This window comes from Glossina fuscipes, unplaced genomic scaffold (assembly GCF_014805625.2).
Source record: "Glossina fuscipes isolate IAEA_lab_2018 unplaced genomic scaffold, Yale_Gfus_2 42, whole genome shotgun sequence".
Lineage (NCBI taxonomy): Eukaryota > Metazoa > Arthropoda > Insecta > Diptera > Glossinidae > Glossina > Glossina fuscipes.
This window is the reverse complement of record NW_023998426.1, coordinates 1249137-1272578: the sequence shown is the minus strand read 5'-3', so window position 1 is coordinate 1272578 and position 23442 is coordinate 1249137. Positions and strand designations below refer to the sequence as shown.

Here is a 23442-nt window from a genome sequence, read left to right as displayed (position 1 = left end):
TATATATATATATATATATATATATATATATATATGTATATATTTTGTTAGGTTAATATTATTATTTTATAAAAAACACCATTAGTTGATAAATGCAGAGAAATTAAGTTTAAAAGAAATTAAGCACGAAACCAAACAAGAAGAAAAGGATATGAAGAATATTTTCGTTTTTATTATAAGAAATTAATGTTAAGTTAATTTCATTGTTTTTTTTTTTTTTTTTTTTTTTTATAAAGAAAATTTTAAGCATAGTTTTCAATGACAATTTTTTTAACAACAACAAATGCGATATTTTATTTATTTTTTTTTTTTTGTTTTTTTAGTTAGGTTAAAAAAGAAAAGAAAAATTGAAACAGAGATTAAGAAAATTGGTTAAAAGATTATAAGCTGTTTTTTTAACCGGGTTCGAAAAACTACTACTGCACTAAAGAAGAAAACGTTTCATTTTACAAAACTACTAATGAGAGGAATTGAAAAAATTAAAAAAAAAAAAAAAAACTTAATAGTAACTAATGGCAAAAAGAAAGAAAGAGGCATGGAACTTAGATAGGTAAACAATTATGTTAGTCATGCACAACAACTAATCGGCCGTATCCTGCATTTGCTCATTTCGTTTTTTTTTTTTTTTTTTTTTTTTTATTGTGATCAATCTTAGGGGATGACCCCTATTCGAATAACGCGATGATTGTAGGAAAGAAATAGAGAGGTGGAGATAAGTGTTATGCCTTTCCCGGTTGATCGCTCACTATAGCTATGACGAAAAAAAATCTACCGCAGTTGAGATTTGAATCCGTGAGCACAGACTTGGCAGCCGCAGTTCTTATCTACTCGAATCGAATTGATAAGACCTTCAAATCACAGAGTTCCTTCGGGGGATTTTTACACACACACACAACAAGGATTATTCGCCATCCTTTTCTTGTTTGTTGGATTTTAACAAATAAAGCAAGACTTTCTACAAAATTTTCCAGAGCGAAAAGATGCAAAATTTCATCTTTTTGAACTCGAAGCAGACTTGAATTCAAATCATAGGACTGGTATAATTACTTAACCATCCCGATATCGCTAATATTGTTCAAAAAAGTATTTCAATTAATTTTGAAAATATTTCACAAACCAAACCCTTCGTCTACAAGTCAACTCTCTCTTTCTCTCTCTCTCTCTCTCTCTCTATCTATCTGTCTACCTATCTTGTATCTCTCTACCTACCTACCTATCTAGCTACTTATCTCTCTCGCTCTGTGTCTCCCTCTCTCTCTCTGTCTATCGCATTGTTGTATGTAAGAGTGGCAGTACATGGCATGAATCAAGTTTGCTTACTATTCTCAATATTTCAATGTTGCTCCGCTTAATAGAAGAGATTTTATTGTTCTTTCCAGCTTTCAGTTAATAACGCGGCCATAATAGACTTCGATTTACCGCATAATTAAGCGAAAGCCACAACTGCCTTTGTTATCCGTTGTGCGTGGCTCACGAATTGTCAAAATGTAGGTGAATATATAGCTTGCGTTGCGTTCGCAAATTTTTGAAAAACTTTTAAAAATTTCTCCATGCATTGTTCATTGTTGACAGACAAAACAGTGTTGTATTTATTTATGAAAACAAAACAAAATCATATGATTTTGGTTTTAAGCCTCGAAAGATTTATTCGAAATTTATATTTGTAAAATGCCTTTGCGAGAATAGCTCGAATTGAACTAAAAATACATACATGCTTGAGATTTTCTAAATTTGTTAAATGAGCAGATACGTGGTTATGGGTTGGCCAGATTGGAATCACGCGATTACAAACGATGATCGGTAATTGATAGGTTCTACGTATTTTCATTGTTGATGACCATCCTTAAGCAGTTTTATTTAGTCCTGATTATTATAATGATGTCCATTTAGTTTGGGGATCTACAAACAATTGTTACACCCTACATCATATGTAGTACAGAGTAGATTAACTTTATGCGTACGAACGCAATATCCAGAAGGACTTAGAAAAGATGCATTTTTATATGATACATCATTTGTGATACAAGGGTATATTAGGTTGGTGCGGGTGTTTGCAGTACCAAGAAGGCCTTGAGATAGAACCACTTTCTGAATCGAGTTGAGTTTATATGTCTGGCTTAGTTTCTTACGTTCGACCTACAAACAAATCAAGTTTTGAGACATTTTGACGAATCTTGATGCACTGACATTTTCTCGATCACTTCCCATATAGCATCTTAACTTGCAGTCATTATATAAGTAACATTAGTATAATGCAGGGTATTTAAGTGTGCACCGTGATTATACCGAACGATTCACAATCGCTACCGTACAACAACCATACAGCATTTGCAGGACAGGAGCGTGTTGAGCTTAGAGGATGTATACAATACACAGCAGAACTTGAGATATACCCACATTTTATTATACTGATCTTGTGACTCAGTCCTTTCGTCGCGCATTATGTTCAATCTTCGGGTCAAACTTTTTGAAATATTTTCATGAAATTTGGTACACCGGCTTGTGGACAAAATTCTAAGGACAAGATTCGGATCGGATCACTTCTACCCACACAACACCTTATTTTCGAAAGTCTTTATGTGAGTAACTGGACTAAGCGAAATGGACCGCAGCCTACTTTGATGTTTTTACTTGTTTTCTAAGTTTTGCCTGCGTTATGTCTGTCCTCGCGTTATGTTATCCTACCTACAGGTCATAATTTTGGAGATATTGAGAAGAAATGTGTTACACTGACACGGTTTTAAAGCGCGGTCAAACGCTACTGAAGATCACTTTAACGATCACTCCCCTCATATAAGAATTTGGCTCTAAACAAGTTGTGATGTAAAAAAAATTTTTTAATTTTCAGAATTTCTCGCCAAAAATCATTAATTAACAGTATTTCGGTTCAGTACATTGACATAAAAAACTCGAACTTGAAGAGCAAATTTTTCCCTTCTCTCAGACAACAAAACACATAACGTCCTATAAAATAAACCAACAAAATGGTTCTGTGGTGGGGGAAAATTAGTTCATAATAACTTGATATAATAATTAAGTATGGGAAGGTAGGAATACGTGGGTGTATTTTCCAATTTTAACTTATGTAGGGGTCCAAAAGAAAAGTAAACCCTTACTTGGAAATAAGATGTAGTAGTTGATATATTACCAGTGGTGTAGGGTAATGATATTTTTTTTTGTTTTTTTAGATTGATTCCTTATTTAAATTGAATCAATAAAGTCAGTTTCATCGACATCCATGAATTGAAAGCATAAGAAAGTGAAATATCAGTCTTCTCCGGTAATTCCTTAACTTAAAGTACATCGCGTGAAATTACCACTAAATAATTTTATGAATTATGATAAAATATAAATTGGTAAAAGTTACGAATATTCGACTATGGGAACAAAAAAGTGAACTTCTAAGTCATTGTTAACGGTTTCATGACGGTTGTGAAGCGGTTAGCATTACATTCATAGTATGTGATATATGCTACACCCTTGTACGGAATATATTTGAAATTTTAAATTTTTTACTTTTTTATTTTCAAGTCATTTGTAAGGGATTTGGGAGAAAACAAACAGATATGGGCATGCTCTCGTTTATATTCAAACCAGAACAACAACAACAACAACAACAATAACAATAACAGCAGCAGGGAAATAATAAACTAAACTCAAGCAGTGTTAAACTATTAATATTGCTAATGGTTTTCGATGTTAATATGACTTATAATGTGTGCGTTACTTGAATTTCCAATAAAATGTTAAAAACAGATAGTCAAACATAGAACATAATATCAAAAGCTAACAGTATGGGAGAGAAATAAGTAAAAAATGGACCAACTTACAGCCTTCATGATGCTTTTATCCCAGGCGACACATGATTCCAGAACGTAAAGTGCCATAGCAAGCTGGGCAGTGGTATGAGATCTTGAGACAGCGTCGCGCCATGACATTAAACCTTTTGGTATATTCTCCACCTTTTCATCTTTATCACTATCACAATTGCTGGCAGGCGAATTTCCATTGGAATTGTTTTCCGTATTGCTGGTGTTGTTGTTATTCGAAGAGGCTCCTGCAGGATCTACAGTCGCATTTGCGGCTGCTGCTGCCAAAGCCATGGCCCGTTCATTAAACGCGGAAGGATTGAAAGCATTTTGATTTTGTGTTAAACTTTGCAATTGTTGTTGTTGCTGATGATTGGCAGCAGCCGCAGCTGCAGCTTGTTGCTGCTGCTGTTGTTGTTGTTGCTGCTGTTGTTGCTGTTGTTGTTGCATTTGTTGATAGTAAGCAGCTGCGGCTGCTGAATTCTGAGTCTGACTGTTTTGTTGATTTTGTGCAATGGCCGCTAAATGAACATCGCCAGTTTGAGCTCCTAACGGTGGCTTCAAGTAACGTCTTTCTATATTCGCTTCCAAATCGATAATACGTTCTCTAATCATGGGTATAATACTGACAAAATCCTCTTCAGTGATGTCAGCATCACTTTCCAAATTTAGCTCACTTTCAATTCGTGGAGGTAGTTGCCAATTTTTTAATTGCATGGAAGCGCTGGCAATTTTATCCTCTAGTGCTTCTAACTGCTCTAATAAAGCCATCTCTACCCGTTTAGCTATTTTTGGGCTCCAATCGTACGATCTATCAGGAAGAATAAATTCTTTTGCTTCAGCTTTAGCTTCACCGATAGAATAGGCCAAACCCAATGGGATTTCTTGACTAAGGAAACGTGTTAAGTTTTCTCTTAATTCCCGTTCACGTAAGCCAGTGGGATTTAAGGAATCTATTACATGCTGTAAAAGTTCCATAGTGTCCACTTTCCACCAACCATAACGCAATTTGTATGGCACAAAGTTGCCGCTCAGCTTGTTAGGAAACCCCTCGCGTTTTATCCGTTCTAGCTGGCGATTCTCTTCCATTGTCATGTTCAGAGGTGTCTGAACATCGTATTGTATAAAATTACTAATATTAGCCAAAGACATTTGTGCCATATTTTGAAGTGATATACACAGTGCTTCGTCCAATTTAATTTCTGACTTAGCTTTGAGGTCAGACACTCCCATTCCACCACCGCCGCCACTATCCATTAGTGTATCATTAAGAAAGGGAAAAAATTTCTTGTCCTCTGGATGTTCGTTTTTTAATATAACACTATCATTAAACAAATGCTCCTCGTCATCACATTCCATATCCGTCTCAGTTTCACTTTTCAGGCGATGTTGACGAGGAGACTCTAAACCGTTTTTTGAAGCTTGCAGTTTTATCTCAAAGTCGCGCAATTTCTTTTCTACCTCCTGTTCATCTAAACCCGATAAAGATAAAACGCACTCCGAACTGAGTTTACTAAAATCTGCTTTGCAGTCTTCCATGGTCACTGTAAAGTATTGAACATTATTGGCCAAGTCCCAAGGATGGCCTTGAATTTGGCAGTTACTACTACAGGTAATGTTGGCATAAGAACGCTGAAAATCGGCCATAATTGCGTCACATTGAGGTTCCGTTGTAGTTAATGGCACTTCACGATTGACTATAGAAAACCATTTTTCGCTAAAGTCCTGGAATGTAGTTATTGGAGGTTTTAATTCAATGGCTGTAGCACTCATACAAGCTGGAGCTGGAGTTGTCGAGACTATAATGCAATCATCTTCTTTTTTTAGATCCTCCACGCTGATAGAGGCTTGATTGATAGCTATGATCTTATCGAGTTTATTATTATCACAGTTTAGCAATTTATTATTAGGATTATTATTGATATTGACGATATTTGCCGGTACCGCTACTGAGGGCATAATAGGTATTTTAATATCCGTTTCAAAGTCTTCTTTTTTCGGAGGAGGTGGCAGCAGACCGGCAGCGTCGGGTTTATCTACTTTAGCGGCGCCATTATTGTCGAGTTGTATAGCTTGCGGTTGTATGGCCACATCGTAATCATCATCGTCGTCATCGCGTAAATCCACTATTTCAGGTTCAACTCGATTCGTTTCTACCACATCATCATCGCTGTCATCGGCGCCATCGTTATTAGGTATACCAATGCCCTTTAGAAGTACCGGATTATTGGCAGTCCCACTTATGTCATTAACATTTTTATTCAAAGCGTCTACCTGCTGCTTCTCTATTATTGGAATCGTTCGCATTTCAACGTCCTCCTCGCCCTGTTCTTGTGTGTGGAATGCTCTTGAATCAACATTAATATTTTCTTTAATACTTTCCGGACCATCCTGTTCCTTCGTCACTTGGGACTTAGCGTCACGCATTTTACATTCCTCCGTCTCTTTCTCCAGTATCTCGTGGTAGTGGAATATATCATTTTGGGCCGATTCCAACGCTTCTATAAAAATACCACCTGCTTTTGGTAAACGCCAGTAACGTCTCCAGAATCGATCTTGACCAAAGCACGTGGCTCTCAACTGATTAGTACTCTTTTCTAGAACTTCTTTGCAATTCAAAGAGGCCCGAATAATTTTATCGAGTTTCTTTTGCAATTCATCAGCGCTTAATTTATTGTCTTCATCCTCTTCCACATTGGTAATCTCCGATTCTATGTCGCTGATATCTTCGTCCATGCCCACATCTGTAGAGGCATCATCTGGAATATTCGTTGGGCGTGATGTGCTGCTGCTTTTCTTAGTATTTAATAAAGCATTAAAATCACCAGCGCCTGGGCCACCATTGTGATGATAAGTACTGGTAGCAGAAGTTGATGTGGTGGTTAATTCGTCCAATTTAACTAATTGCTTACATGCACTTTCCGTTGGTAAAGAGCTCGTCAATTTTCCATCTTCTAAAATGGGCAGATTAGGTAGATCTTTATCTTTGTCACTATATTTCTGCGGAGAGTCGCTATCGATTTGCATAGATTCCTGATCTTTGAGACCGCTGTTATTATTCTGTTCGCTATTACCAATATCAGTTGGCAAACCCCCATCCACTATTTCCGCGCTTATCATAACACCTTTATTAGCCGTTTCCGTTAAAATGTTTTCCTTTTCTAAACGTTCGGCGTCTAATTTTTGTTGAGCTGCTGCTGCCGCCTGCATTGCAGCCTCGCGTTCAGCTTGCAATTTCTCATAAGCTTCTATGCGCGATTTACGCATATGCAGTGCTTTGTATTTTCGTACCTTCATGTCAGTCATGTATTTCTCTTTGCGCATTTGAGCGCAAGTTTCTAAGCTATTATCAATTTGCTTTAGAACCGCTTTATTCATTAGCAAATCATTGCAAAGGTGAGCCAAAATCTGTGCCTTTCTAGTAGGGTTCAATGCCACGAAGGGCCGATCTTTTAACGATTGTGACAATTTCCATGTGTCGTTTTCATGCAAAAGTTTATAATATTCGGCATTCTTTCCGGAATGTGTTACAGAGTCCGCATCAATCTGATGATGATCGGGTATGCGGCGCTCCCTTTCTCGATCCATAACCACACCAAACATTTGCCTTATCTCACCGGTGGCAGTGGCATACAAATAAATACGCAATATCTCCGATACGTTCGAATTAGTTATATCGGCATTGCGTAACGATTGTCCAAGCAATGTTGTATGGCGACCCGGATTTGGAACGCCCGGATCCTCTATGGCACAGACCAACAAATGAGTCATCACAGATAACAATTCTTCCTCGGCTTCGACATTGCTATCGCTAACCAAGGCATCATGGAGATTTTGTAGCGTTGGTAAAGATTCCATATCTAAAATGAAAATACATGAGAATAGAAAATTTAAAAAAAAAAACTTAAAATATAAGCAAAAGAAAAGTAATTCGTTGAAACACTGGTGAATATATAACTATATATAGCTATAACACAAACAACAAGTAAAACTTATAATCTTCCAGTGTCAACTTTTTATAATCACTTATCTATATATAGTTATATATATACACTAACAACAAAATAGCAAATATTTGTAAAGCGACGACAAGATGCGATAAAGTAAATGGGTTTTTGACAGTGAAATCGATCTTTCTGTCTGTCGGTCCCTTTGTTGAAATTATCATCATAAGTCTTGATGTGAAATTTTTTTTTAAAGTCTGAAAATCGGTGGATCGATAGTTTGCACCATAGCAAAATATGGCTTAAATGCATTTAAATTAGCGCACTTTTCACTTGATGCAATTTGAAATGGAAAGGTATATTATTATTATAATTAATTTAGCCAGAGCTCCAAAAACTTTTGCGCACTTGACATTTGAACCCACTACCATCGAGTTCTATTAGTTGAGATTTTTTACCTTACGGGTAATTGAATATATTGATCTTTTCTATTAAACTATTAAAAAAAATATATTCGCCTGGCAAGGAAAGGTGCATCGGAATATGAAAACTGGATAATATCAAACATTGACCAAAGGTACCACAACAAGTGATTTGTAAACAGGGATGTGATAAGTTATCTCAGATTACAAAGCTACTACGTGCACTTTCACCGGAGTAAAAAAGATGCTATTCAATAAAATAGAAGTAGGATCGAGTAGTTTACAGCCGGGAGCATAGTAACATATGAACAACTTACCAAAGCCTAATGTTTCACCGAAATTATGTAAAAATTCAAAGACCATTAACAAATCGGCCATAGCTTGGCCTGGCAATCGATTACCGCCAATACGCTCTAGATCGGGTATTTGTGCATTCTGCCATAGTTCAGAATCCTCTTGGGGTTTTCTGTGAGAGAAGTGAAAGAAAGCAAAAAAAATGTTATATAAAAATTGAAGAAAAAAAAAACTCCCTTTTTTTAATTCCTATTTCATTTTACCTTATCTGGGCTAATATCTCAGCATCCCGTTTACGTGCTGCCAAACGTTTCTCACGCATTATCAAACGATCCAAAACCATCTGATGTTTCTTTTTCTCACGCTCTTCAAATTTACGTCTGAAGTCCAATTGCCTAATTAATGTCATATGTTGACGACGTCGTTCACGTTCCTATATTAAGTGAAGTCAATATATGATTTGAATTCATTTTGCAAGAGCGTATTCAATAAAGTTCAACTCACCATTTCTGCTTGCAAAAGTAATTCCTTCTGACGATTTAATTCCTATAGAAAGGAATAGAAAAGAGAAATTTATTAAATACCTTTAAATTAAAGAATATCGTTAACGATATCGTGTTGAAGGTAAAGCCTACCATGGAAGAGATATTGATTTTGTTATTATATTAGCTCGAGTTATAAGTAACTTCCGTTTTTTCTATCCGACATTTATTTTGTTTTCATTGAATAACAAAATTATATTAATTTAACAGTTGATTGTAAGGTATTCAACCTTTTTGCTATATCTCTCTCTCTCCTTAATTGGCATAAAGATTTTACCTAAATATTGCCTTTGAAAAGTGGTCGTCAAAGTCGGAAGGAGCGGAATTTTCCGATCAGTTATCATCAGTCCTTCACCATAAACGCTGCATATTTTTTCACTCGTCGCCTTATCACTATTGCTTTGTTTAAATATTCAAAGCACTATACCGTCGAATATGCAATTTTTGGCTTTATATTTCAGAGGCAAAGAAAAACGGTTGAATGTAACATGGACCACATAAAACAGTTGACAGACGATTAACTGAAACCGCATGTATGTAGGAGGGGGAAAAAAAAGTTTTTTTTTTTTAGGTTTCGGTGACTTCTAATGAGTAAATACGAACAATAGATTCTACCTACTTGCATCGGAAGTTATTTATAATTCAGCTTAATATATAACAATATAATATTGCTGACAACTATTTTAATTAGATATTGATTTTTTTTTTTAAATTTGATAAGATAGAGTTTTAGGAGTATTTTTGAACAAAAGATGTATGCATTAAACGCTAACGCTACGCAAGAACAATATTTTCATATTGAGACTTTATTATATTAGTTAATTTCATCAAGAAGATTTCCGAAGATTTTTTTATTTAATATTTTATAAGATTTTTTTTTGTGTCTCAACCAACCTCCAATGAAGAAGAAAATTGTAATTGCTAATTATAATTGTAAATTAAAACGTAGTTTAATACCTGTTCTTTAGCTAAAATAGCTTCTTGGCGTTTCTTTTCCTTTTCCTAGATAAAACGAAAGTGGACAAAAAAAAAAAAACACAAATTGTTTATATTCGGAAACACGTTTGCACAAGAACGATTTCAAAGCCAAAAAACGGTTAAAAAACTATGAATTAAATGTACATATAATATTCACTAAGCGTTCACGGAGCATTATCCAAATTACCTGTTGCTTCTTAAGTATTTCCTCTTGTTTAATACGTTCCAATTCCTCTTGTCGTTTCTTCCGTGCCTAAAAGAAAAGAACATATGCATACGCGATGATGAAAAACTGTTTCTTTCTTCTCTAAATCAAATTAATTTAATTTACCTCAATTGCTTGTTGATTTTTCAGTTCTTTCTCTTTACGTTGCTGCTCTAATTTCTCGCTTTTCTCTTGCCGAGCTTTCTCCTTATTGCGAGCCATTTCCTCTTTCTGCTGCTTTTTGGCATCGCGTAGAGCTTGCTGTTGTTTGGCAATTTCAATGCGTTGCTCTACATTCAGCGTCTGACGAGTAAACATCTTCAAGTCTTCGAGACGTTTAGCCACATCTTCATCACTCATACGCAAGAAGTCACCATCGTTAGCGTATGGCGGAGGGGCAGGTTGCAGAAATGAACCGACTATAGCACGAGCCGAAAAACTAAAGTTTTCACGCGTCAATTTCGATGGATTTTTTTCCAAATACTAAATACAAAAGAAAATACATGGAAAGAAAATACATAATTTATCGTTAAGATCTTTTACAAAAAAAAAAAAACAATATCTGGCAAATATTGATATAGAAAAATTTCCCAAAATGAACTACTAAAAAATGGTCAACAAACTCACAGAGAAAACTTGTCCAATAGTTTTTAGTGGCACAAGACTGCCTGGAGAATAATATATCACTTCGCCACGTATTTGGCCGGCTTTGGTTAAGCCACGTATTACAGTCTCTCGTTTCCATCCTAAATCTAGAGGTACCCGTAATTCGGTAACATTTAAAAGGTTAACCTCTTCACTTTCTGATTCAGACATGCCACTTTCCGCGGCCACACTTTCCGAATCAGTAGAAACATCCATTTGGGCGTTGGCCTCGTTCAAAGCTTGACGTATTTTCTCCTAAAAGACATGCCATCAAATAATGCAAACACTGGGATGCATCGCTGCAATTACTTACAATATCTGCTCCTTGCTGCAATAATTGCTGTGTAGCCAGCATAGGCTTGATACCAACTGCTCGTGATTGCGCTAGCAGGGAAGCTACTGTATTCTTTTTCGGCTTGGACACTCCCCGACCTAGATTGCGTGGCCTTCCCTCTTTGAAAGGCGGTTGATTGTTACGGTCATTCCCATTATTGGATGATACATTACAAACGGTTGAGCTGCCCCCGTTTCCACCACTTACGCTTCCGGAACCATTGTTACCCAAAGCTGCAGTTATCGAACTTAAACTTTGCAAGCTGTTTGAACTAGACGCACTATGCGCGTTAGCATTGTTGCCGGATAAATCATTGCTATTACTAGACGTAGATGATTTATCAGGTTTCATGGACAAGTTTAAAGGCGTATCAAAATCTTCTATTGTTATAGGCGCTGCCGCATTTGCACTGTTTAAAGTGATGTTGCCTACAGCAATAGTAGCGGCCGGCTTTAAGCTAAGATTTACACCCGCATTTATATCCGTTCCACCAGTTAAATCGTGTACATCTTTATTTTTGTTGGATAAATTATAAGCTCCATTCGAAGTGATGGTGGGCGGCAACTTAATAACTTCTACTCGATCTGAAGACGAATCGCGGCTACTGCGTCCTCCACCGCTAGATGATGTAGTTGTTAAATCAATTTGCGGAGGATTTTGCTGTGAACTGACAGACGTTGAAGAGATACCACCGCCTGCCCCACTTAAAGTACTTGTTAAGGCGGCTACTTGCGAAGCCGTCAAATTAGTGGGTAGACCTGCTGCACCTACGCCAGCCCCTTGCTGAGCAGCATTGGCTGCTGCCGCTATGGCCGCATACTCCATTTCGAGTCTAGCCCGTTTGGCGGGGCTCAGACCTGGAAATGCAAGCAAAGAGGAAAGAGCATTTGTTGTTGAGTCTAGTTCTTGTTTTTGTTGTAGTAGTTGTTGTTGTTCATCTGAAATGGTCTTTTTACGACCACGTGTAGTAGTACCGGGTATTTTGGGGCCCACGATGGATGAGGTATACTTGATGATCTCCGTATCCGGAGGCAAACGTACTCCCAATAACGAAGGATGATCGCTAAGCAAGAAAAATTTTCAAAAATAAGTTTTTCGTTAATTAAATTGACCGCGCACAGCTCACCTCAGTCCTCCTGATGGCATAAAATCTTTAGAAGAAGATTTATTAGTTCCAGAAGCCGAATTAGTGTTTGAGTTACTGCTATTAGCTACCGACGTACTGACTGCAAATGCATTCATGGCCGCCTGCATGCTTTGCTGCGGTGTCATACCCAAAGCTCCAAATTGTGATAAAGAATTCAAGGCATTCAAAGAAGCATTGTTTTTATCTCTTTCTTTGGCTGACAATGATGATGAAGAATTAACGGATGATGATGAACTTCCCGCGCTGGAACTAATACCTAAAGATCCGTGAGGAGACATTAAGGCAGCTACAGCATGTGAAGTATTATTATTGGATGACATGCTACCGCCACCAGCACTATGGTGTGTAGTTACACTACTGGCACCTGAAGTACTTTTGGACTGATTCATTTGAGATTGATGTGATGATGAGGACGTTGAAGATTTTTTTGTTCCAGATGAATTATTGGCGGCAGCCGCTGCCGCAATCAATTCTTTGTGCAACACCACCGGATCGTAGGCCGAACCAGGAGCCGGTGGCAATTGAACTGATATGGAGTTAGATTTACCATAGCTGGAGTTATTACTCTGCTTAATTGGAAAACATTTTGCTTGAACAACTTTTAATACTGGCCTAATTTTTGCAAACCCACCTTATACGAATTAGTCGAGTTGCTGGAACCACCGCCGCTACTATTTCCACTGCCTTGTGAGCTACCCAGACCCGCGGATGGTGTTATAGTCGTACCCGTACCCACCAGACTGTGCATACCAGCTAATGCTGCCGCTGGGTTCGCAGCCGCGGCTGCAGCAGCTGCTGCTGCCGCCGCATTTAAGCTATTAGCTAATGATTGCTGCTGCTGTTGCTGTTGCTGCAATTGTTGTTGTTGTTGTTGCTGTTGGCGTTGTTTTTCTTTGCGCGATTTGCTACTGGATTTACTGCTCGAAGAACTGTTGCTACCACCGCCAGAACCCGAAGCTCCACTCGATCCTGAATTTTGGGAACTGCCGCTGCTCCCGCCAACACTGCTATTACCACCAGCCGAAGCAGCCCCCGTACCACCAGCCCCTAAACCCAAAGCAGCCGGACCAAATGCAGCTGCCAAATCCGGATGAGGAAATGGTGACAATCCGGAGGCCTGCAGTCGTGTAAAATAATCTTGAGCTGCCAGTTGAGCCATTGACCACCAACCTACAAAATTATTATCAAATCAATATTTTCTTTTCTTAAAAAAATGAAAATTCAATGTTAAGAATTGTTCTCGAAAGCGATATTTAAATTGCAGACTTTTAAGTGTACTCTTATCTCTTATAGCCAAATACTTAAGAAATGTATGGTCTAATTATATATATCCGCAATAGTGACGTACCAGTTTTTTTAATATATGTAACTATTCATTGCGATATAGCTTCAGGCAATTTTCAAATAAAACACTCTTGTCATTGTAAGTAAATTACAAAAACTTTTTGAGACATATTCGTTAATTTGGATGCCACCAACATTTGGCAGAAGGTGCATGCCATTCGCGATGTAAAAAATATTCGTCCATACTTTAGGAATCTTGCAAACCAAGGCTTATAGTTTCTATTTTTAAATTTTTGAAATAAGTTCTTATGCTTTGTGTTTACATTTGTAATCCAATACATTATGAGAGAATCAATCTTAAAGTGAAATATAATTCTTCAAATAAGGATTTCTTTAATTTGATTTAGGAGCATTTTCTTCAAACGACACTTTTCGATCAAAGCAAGTGCGTTTGCTGTTAAACTCCCTGTCAGTCAATTGGTATGACATAGGAAACTCGATCCTTTTGCCTCTAAAAAATTCAAAAGCCTTACAAACATTTTAACTTTCGCAGCTAGCCAATGTGAAGTGTATGGTGTATTGTGTATTGTTAATTGTAAACAATTTTAAGTTTCATTTGGTTCAATACATTACTCATTAACTCACTTGCTGGATGCAGACCTGCTAAGCTAGCTGCCTGCGATGCTGCCACTGCCATAGTGTTTTGATGGTGATGACCGGCGGCAGCCGCTGCAGCTGCAGCGGCCATGGAATACCGATCATTAGCGGCTGCCGCTGCCCCAGGATTCGGTAATAGACCTAATCCTGCTGCGGCTGCAGCATTAAACTGTGCATTAAATAAAGGATTAGCAGCGGCAGCCGCTGCGGCTGTCGGATCCCGGCCCCAATAAGCTATAAAAGAAAGAAAATTAGATTTTAATTGTTTAATTACGCAATTATAACAAAAAAAAAAAAACTCACCAAATAATGAGGCTGCATCTAACAGCGATGAAGGATCGTGTACTCCGCCTCCAGCTCCTGCGTTCGAACTGGAGTTTTTTCCACCACCACCGCTGTTCGCCTTACTATCGTTTTGTGCTCCTCCATTTCCCTCACCCGCATTTTTATCCATGTTCTTCATGAATGGATGCCGGCTGGAGGGTCTATTGTTGCGTTTAATTTTGAATGTTTATTTCGACCGGCAAATAGAATAAAATTTCTCGACGCCTTTCTCTATTCCTCTACACTTCTTCTCTAGTGATTATTTGATATTCTGGCCATTTACAGCTTTTCATATCATTTAATTTCCAACATTTCTCATATGGAAAACTGCTACTAAAATTGAACGTTGCAATAAGAAGAAACGCAGAAAGAAAAAAGAAAACAAATCAATTAATAACCATTAACCCAAAATATATTCAAAAAAATTATTATACATTTTAAAATACGTTCGCAACTTAAACTACAACTTTGGGAATGATATAGAAAAAGAAAGAAAAAAAAAAAAAGATGGATCAGAGAAGGAGAGCGACTAAACGGAAAAGATGGAGAGAAGAAATATTTACGCATGTAAAAAGGGAATGCAGAGAAAATGAGAAACAATGTTGTAAACAACATATTATTTATTGAGAAAGAACTTATAAGAGCGAAAATTTACTTTTAAGAGTATTTCTTTCGATTCGTGGACTAAGAGAACTAGTTTTTTTAACACAGAAGATAACAGTCTAAACGTGAACATAAAATCAAAAAAAATCATCCATTAATTGCTTGTTTTTGTTTTAAAGAACTGCACCATCATTTCTGCCCCAATATCATCTATATTGCTGCTATCTTTAATAAAATGCAAAGGGTCAATAAATAATAAAAATTCACCGCGTTACTGGATATGTTGGTCTTATAGTGTCAACAGGCTGAATTTAGTTCAGTTAAGCAAACCAAAAAAAGTTTTTTTTTTTTAGCTGCTTATTGTTTTTTATAAACATATTTGAAAACTAATATAACTATCCTTACCTATGGAAACTGCAAACAAATCTAAAATGTCCTCTGTTGTGAGTTTGAAGAAAATAGTAATGAAATAGTACCAAAGAAGTAGCATTATAATAACAAAAATGTAAACGTTTCTTATTATGAAAACTGCTAATTAAATTAAAAATTTTTAAGAAAAACAATAGGTGGCAAGAGACATTCTATCCTTAAAGTAAAATCATTACGGTTTTTTTAGATGAATGAAGTAGGTCTGGCGACCAATATATCCAGTAACGTGATGCGTTGATTTTTTATGTTCGTGTTTTTTGCTTTTACTGACATGGTTGGTTGGTTATGTTTGCGTCAACGACAACATATACAATCTAAAATCGTAGACATTAACAAGTTTTCTGCCGGTGATGGAAAACTTTGTACAAAACTCGCAATAAAAATTCCATTCTGTATAGAATTGGTTTCCACTCTGATGCTAAATTTACGCCTTATCGATAAAAACAAATAGTCATGTCAATAGTAAACAAAAAACATGTGTTATTACAAACGAAGAAAAAGAGGCGAAGAAAAAATGAAAAAAATTGGAAAAGAACGAAAGTTAGAATAAAATGAAGCGAAAACCGTAGCTTATTTAAAAAAGAATACTTAAATGAAAAGGGCAACAATAAGAAATACTTATATTATTTTATTAAGTGGGTGCTATTTCCTTTTTTTTAAATAAGAATAACCAAAACTAACTTTCTTTGCATCCCTTTTACTTTTTCTGGTTTTACAGTTAAACACGTCATATGTTTTAGGAAAAAGTGAAGTCAAGTTGGAAATATTAATTGTATATAAATTTTATATGATGTTTAACGAATTCTTTCAGTGAGTTCTATATAGAATGCGTAAAAAAGTTATTGGATAGAAAGCTCCCCACTTATAATGAGAACACCCACATTTTTATTTAGATTTTTTAATAAGAAAAACAATATTTTCTTTATTACTGTTTTGTAATGAAAGAAATCATGTGTTTTGTGAAAAAGTGTAGTCAAGTTGGAAATGTTAATTGTATACAAATTTTGTATGGTTTTTATTGAATTATTTAAATGAGTTCCATATAGAGTGGGACGAATAGTTAAAGGAAATAATAATAAATTAACTATCAAGCAAGCATATGATATTTGTAATGTCTGCCGACATACACAATTGCCTTTGCGTTATCTCCGAACGTGGACTTCTATTCGAATTTTATTCAATTTAATATTAAGAAACATTTTATTCGTTCCATTAACAAGGAATTCTAAAACATATTTATATTGTAAGATCATTATGCCTTTGAAAAAGATTATTATATTTTCATCATTCATGAGATCTCATAGCGTGAATGATATAACTAGATCTTCAGCAATTTTCATATAAAATAAGCTTAAGAAAAGAAACATCCCTAGAGCTTTCCTTTTTTTACCTTTTTATTTTTCTTTTGTTTTCTCCTTTAACTGCTTTTCGTTCCCATGTATATATACGGTTAAGACACATATTTTTATTTATTGCTTATTTAAGTAAAGAGAATGCAAAAAACACAAGCTTTTTTAGCTTCGTTATGTTTTCTCTTTAAAAAATTCACTGCTAAATACAAAAAATTTGCTCTAATAGAAGTAATTTTCAAGAGCACCAAAAGCATACACTCACGCATTCATACATAAGCACGCAGGCAAACAATACGGCTCAAATAAGATGGAAACAATAAGCGAAATAAAAATCAAAAACTAAAGAAGTGTAAGCAAAAACCAATCTAAAGTAATACAAAATATATATATGGATGTGCAGACGGCGCATACAAATAAATCCTGACGCTTGCTTTTGTTCAAAGATAGAATGATGAACACAACTTTAATGCTAATGCTGTTCAAGATAATTTAGCTGCTAGTGTGGCCGTGGTTGCAATGGTGGTTGTACAATTTTATCTGAAAATGCGACAGTAGCGCGCATACCCACCTCTGTAATTAAATAACTTTTATATATATATATATATATATATATATATATATTATAGTTAAAGAAGAGGCATTGTATTTGTAGAAAGAGATTTTTGTTGTTTTTCTTTTTGTACATATTTTCATCAATACACATCTGCTAAATTCATTTTCATTTTTTCCGTATATTATGCTTTGAAGTCGGAGAATCAAAGTTTTTATGACGATAAGGATAATAAATAAAATTTCTCCACATTTTCACAAATAATTTTATTAAATTTCATTAAATTTAATTTTTTCTGATTCTTTTCTTTGCTTCTTGGTGTAGCGAATTTTTTTTATTTATTTTTTTTTTTATGCAGAAATGTATTACACACAAATACACACTCATACGTAGTTAGCGCACCTTAATCTAAAGATATTTTGTTTTAATTGAATACAAAAATTTTTGCATTCATTTTACATTTGCGTTAATAATCGAATTCGGGTAAAAAACCAGAAAAACCGAGAAACGTTTTTATACAAATTATTCACATATTGTACGCACAAACTTTCATACAAAGGTGTATGTATTGTAGTTTGCCGAGAACATTAAACGCGTACATGTTGTGTGTTTACGTTAGTACAACAGCAAAGTATCTGAACAGCGAACGTATATTCAAACTACTACTGGACAGACAATACAACAAGAACAACAATATGCATATCAGCAAGCGTACAACTTACAGCAACAACCAATAAAATATACAGACAATAATACTACAAACACACACAGATATCCACATACGAGTGCATGTGCAAATGTATTTTCATGTGAAAAACGTTCAAATGGATGGATGACTGTGCTGTGTATGTATAAAGATAAATTCATACACACATACATATATATATATATATCTATATACATATAGACAGATAAGAGAGACCAACAGTTAGCGCAGACAGATGGACAGACAAAACAACACATCACCACCACCACCACGATACCAACAACAATAATAATAACAATAAAAACGACAGCAGCGGCAACAATAAAACAAAAACAAAAAGAAAACGAAATGAATGAATCAAACAAACGAACCTTTTGGTCTGGTTTGACTCGGCAGATTCGTTTGTCGACTTAACTTAAACACTCGCCTAAGTTCAAGTTGCAGTTGTTTTGGTGACTATGATGATAGCAACCCGACCGACCGACCGACAACTACGCTTTTATTAAGGAGGACGACATACACATACACACACTCAATCGCACACACACACACAGTAGTAATTTGCCTTAATTTTTGAAATATTCAAATATTTCCTTTTTTTTTTTTTTTTGTGTGTCATCATCTTTTCGTTGACGTCTATTGGTATATCTATGTACATCTGTATGAGTTGTTATTTTCGTTTAATTATGAATTTAAAGCAAAATAACGCGACAATCGCTATCATTGTTAATCGACTCAACACCGACGAACATGTTGCAGTCTAGGGTTGGATGTGTTAATTGTGGTGTATCATTATATTGCAAAATAGTGCAGCAGTTTGAAAAGTGTATAAACACTTTGTGACATACATGCGAACAATTCATTCCGAATGTAACTCGTAAATCATTCATATATTTATTGATTTGTTTTAGAGAGATTATAATATGTGAGAGTTAAATAAATTATTAGAGTTAAGAATTAATGTACACAAACAATATTTTCTCTCCAATTTTATATATGGAATTGTAATGTAGAACATAAGTTTGTGTGTGTTTGTAGCTGAAATCTAATTTAAATCTAAACCTGATTTAATAATTTTTATTTATTATCGGCTTAAACTTTTCGTAATAATGAAAAAATGAAAAAATACGATAGGAAACGAATTTTGGATACTCCATCCGCTTCACTCAGAGATCTCAAATGATTTTTGTTTTCTATTTTTCAATGACTGGGAGAGGTTGCAATCATTATATATATCTAAAACTGTTCTTTGAAGGAACATTTATTTTCTATAGCAAGCGAGAGTAATTAATTGTCCCAGATTATTACATTATATACGATATGAAATTGCTGGCAATTAAACAGCAGTTCTTCTTATCATATATACGATATTGTTACGAAACAAAAAAAAGCATTCCGAATTTTATACTGAATTAGTATAAACAAACTCTATACCACTAATACATAATATGTAACATTGCGACGTATGTATCACCGGTCATTAGTTTATTCATACACTATTTAGGATTACATCGACTTTATGAAACTTTCTTAAATGCCATACACAAAAATGAAGTTATCTTCTCCGTCCTCTCCATCAGTACACGCAATAAATAAAAATCAAAGGGTGATACCATCTTTTCTTTACTTTCACAAACTTAAGGATGTTGGACAAGTAATAAATAACTTTATTCGAGATAGTAATGAGGATTCTTTTCTTACTTTTGAAAACATAATTTTAAAGTCCTATCTTTTACTAAACTAAAGATTTTCCTTATCTATTATTATATTTGTGATTTTTAAAGCGCACTAGAAATGCCTATATTTTAAAGCAAATTGTTTGTGTATAAGAGAAAGACAAACTTTTTTACTTGTTCTTTTCCTAGTAAATAATTGAACATACGCTATAATCTATACAAAAAAAAATTTGATGAATATATTGTAACCGTTGAATTAGAATCATTACACGCAAGCGCTTTTAACAAGTTTTTCAATGCCTTCCGTTTTTTTTTTTTTTTATTTATTTTCCACCATAAAATCCTTGTTGCTGCTTGTAAACGAGTGGTAATAATGCGTTTGCTAAACAATGTTAAATCTCTTCCTATAAAGTTTACTTCTGTATTTTGCTCTCAACACCATTCGTGCGATTTACAAAAAACTAAAAATTTATCGCAACAAAAATTTCAAAGGTAACAAGTGTAGTTTTTTTATCCCCCTATATATGGGCACATTTCGATCATATTTGTACGAAATTCATTTTGGTTCATGGCTAACGGTAGAATTTAAACAAGTACAAACCCGATATTGGGACATGGCCTAGCTTTAAATAGTCTACACACGACTTCGCTTAAGATGATAAGTCGTATAAAGATTTTTCAAAATAAGATTTTCTATGGAAAGTGATCGAAAAAATGACGTAATATGGGGAGCGGTCTAAAAAGTGGTCTGATCCGAACCATTTTCAGCAGCGTTCATCCTTGGGCCAATATATCCCAAAAATTGTGACCAGTAGATTGAACACAATATTACCTGGACAGACATTGGACGGAGAGGCAAACTTAGGCAGAATCATTTTCCGAATCGATTTGGGCGTTACAATCGCCGACGCAAACTTAGTATATCCTACACACAACATGTGGTGCAGGATATAAAAATTTGCTGAATTGCATTAATGCGTGAGCGTCAAGAAACCTTACGGACTAAGTAATTGGTTTTACGCTGCTTTTGAGTTCGGTTGTAATTTCCAAGGTGTTCAAGGGATTATCGCATGTTGCGCTCACAACAATTAGACCATTTTATTGGTTTGACATTAAACGAAAAATTGTATTTTTAAGTCTTTTATAATGCTTATCCGCCGTATACAAAAACTGTAAAGTTTACGTGACATTCAAACTTCTTTAATTAACCAAACCATAATCGCCAATAGGATTAAAATCATCAGTTACAAAGCATTTATTGGAGTTAGTGATCCGAGACTTCTGGTTCCAACAAGTGCTCAGCTTCAAAATGAAATTTCCCTTCCACATATCTTCTTTTTTCTAGGGTTTTCTATACCTTTAAGCGTAGAATGTCTAAGGATTTAAACACGTACAACGACGTTAGCTGCACAACTTCGTACTCGATTTTCATAAATGACGTTAAGATGAACAGTTTTATTAAGCTGCCGTAATTTTATGTGGTATCAGCATGCGTTGCAGAAATAATAGTAATTTCGTATCAGTTGATCGCCAAATATCGCCAAATGAAGAAGTGAAGAATGTGCGTAATGCAGACTGAATTTCGGAAAGACTCGAGGGTTCGGATTACATGAAAGAAACATTTCAGATATCTACTTGACTTGTGCTCCATCTCTCCGGGCAATTAAAAAGTGATTTGACTTATTTCAAAAAGAATCTTTCACCTTGAGAGATAAAGTGAGAAAAGAAAAAGAAAAAAATGCCTTAACATCTACATGATGTTCCCCAAATATTCCGTCCTCCGATTATCATTTACTTTGGTCCTAGCAGAATAATGTGGATGGCGAACAACACAGCCATCTACTAAGACTGGCTCAAGAACATTTTTCAATAAGAATCAAGCTCTCTCTAGACTCATGAAAGATAATTCCAAGCAAGAAGTATAGAGTGTATCTTTAATTAATTAAATCATAATAACATATTTTAAATTTATACATCTTGAAGAGTTTCTTGGAATTTGAGCATGAACTTATTGCAATCACACATAATCACATGTGAAAAGAATGCATCGTCAAGGCAGCATTAAAATTCAAATTCCATTTCGATTATCACAAACGTTGAGACAAGTCTAATATATTCTCATTTTTTTAAAGTATATAGAAAAGTTTATAATAATTGCAAAAACCATATGTCAGCTCGTTAATGCATAAATAAAATTCTAGACATGTTTATGTATTTAACGACTCAACTATTGCTGATCGTATTCAATTAAAATTTTAGCAAAGACATCCAGTTTAAAAGAAAGTTTGTCACAACACAAAACTCATATCATCTTGGTTCAATGATTATCGTTCATATAACATGGACGTAAATATTATATATAAAATGAAAATAGGACATTATTTGCAAGAAATTTATTGCAATTTATTTGCTTGGAAGAGTGAATGGATACATGTTTTTACATATTTTTTGACGCCTTTAATACCTTCAGCCATCTATAGAGAGACTGACTGTGAATGTATCTGCTTATGCAGGCAAAGATAAAAAGATAGGTTTTTTCTGTCATTAATACATATGCAACGGAAAGCAAAATGCCAACAATAATGACACAATAAATAAAATATCGATCAATATGTCCCGGGATTGACATATAGATACCGCCTTTAACAAAAAAAAATCGATATTGATTTGTAAAAAAATTCCAATTCTCAAACTCTCAAAGTCTTGTCCAAGTTAATTTACACTGATTTCAGTGACGCTACTTTTGTTACTTTTAAAAAGAGAGACAACTTACAATTCCGTCTATTGATCGATCATTTTTTGCTTTTTGATACGCAAAAATACTCTCCAAACTTCGCTTTGCTCTGAAAAGATTTGTGCTAACTTCCCTTGGTTGGCTAAATAGAATTATTTCCCGATGACTTATTGATCTTAAACAAAACAGTGCCAACACTGACAAACCTGAATGCAGCGAACGCCATATAGAGGTGGGACAATATGGCGCGCGTAAGTTTTGTGGGTTTTTTTCGGTAACCTTGAAGAAAGCTTTATTCAAAAAAATTCGTTACTCAATGTATTGTCAATCATTTTCCCCATTATTCGAGCAATTTTTGAATTCCATCTCGAAAAAAGTCTAATCTTTTAAGGCTCACCCCGAAGTAGGTAGAGTCACCAGAATCGAAGCACCATTCAAGCAGACAATAAATAGTCTATTGAAACTAGTGGTTATCGGAAGAAGCTATACGAGCTGATAGCGCCAGAAAGGCTAGAACGTTCCAGGCTAGAAACCCATCTTCGTACTAAAAACTCATCTAATCATAACTTTTGGTATCTATTACGCCCATTTTTTAGCGCAATTGCAACAACTATTGTACGTAGTATTTCTTAGGGAATTGACCCCTCAAATGGAGCCGATATTATTGGTTCCCATATTCTTTATCATGTGATTATTTAGGCTTTGGTCATTGCAGCGCATCCATTCTTCATAACTTGTAGAGATTTGGGCGCACCATCCTTTGAATTAAGCAGAAAACGTAAAGTTTCCCGCAAATTGCTTTTTCTT

The 23442-nt window shown here is 35.2% G+C and overlaps 1 protein-coding gene across 6 annotated transcripts in view; it reads right to left on the bottom strand.

Moving 5' to 3' along the window:
• The window catches only part of LOC119637048, a 20119-nt gene extending 5203 nt beyond the window's left edge, over nucleotides 1-14916 (bottom strand). For 2 of the 6 annotated variants that reach the window (XM_038032847.1, XM_038032848.1), the window contains exons 1-13: nucleotides 14565-14903; nucleotides 14238-14495; nucleotides 12952-13490; nucleotides 12300-12886; nucleotides 11153-12236; nucleotides 10822-11094; nucleotides 10321-10677; nucleotides 10177-10242; nucleotides 9969-10013; nucleotides 8974-9015; nucleotides 8733-8902; nucleotides 8493-8641; nucleotides 3831-7669 (exon numbers count right to left, since the gene is read on the bottom strand). In XM_038032847.1, coding sequence (XP_037888775.1) covers nucleotides 3831-7669; nucleotides 8493-8641; nucleotides 8733-8902; nucleotides 8974-9015; nucleotides 9969-10013; nucleotides 10177-10242; nucleotides 10321-10677; nucleotides 10822-11094; nucleotides 11153-12236; nucleotides 12300-12886; nucleotides 12952-13490; nucleotides 14238-14495; nucleotides 14565-14724 — 7569 coding nt within the window. In that variant the 5' untranslated portion in view covers nucleotides 14725-14903. Of the gene's footprint in view, nucleotides 1-3830; nucleotides 7670-8492; nucleotides 8642-8732; nucleotides 8903-8973; nucleotides 9016-9968; nucleotides 10014-10176; nucleotides 10243-10320; nucleotides 10678-10821; nucleotides 11095-11152; nucleotides 12237-12299; nucleotides 12887-12951; nucleotides 13491-14237; nucleotides 14496-14564 lie in introns of all 6 variants that reach the window. The other 4 variants (XM_038032849.1, XM_038032853.1, XM_038032851.1 and 1 more) reach the window with 3 other exon arrangements.
• Between the last annotated feature and the right edge of the window lie 8526 nt (nucleotides 14917-23442).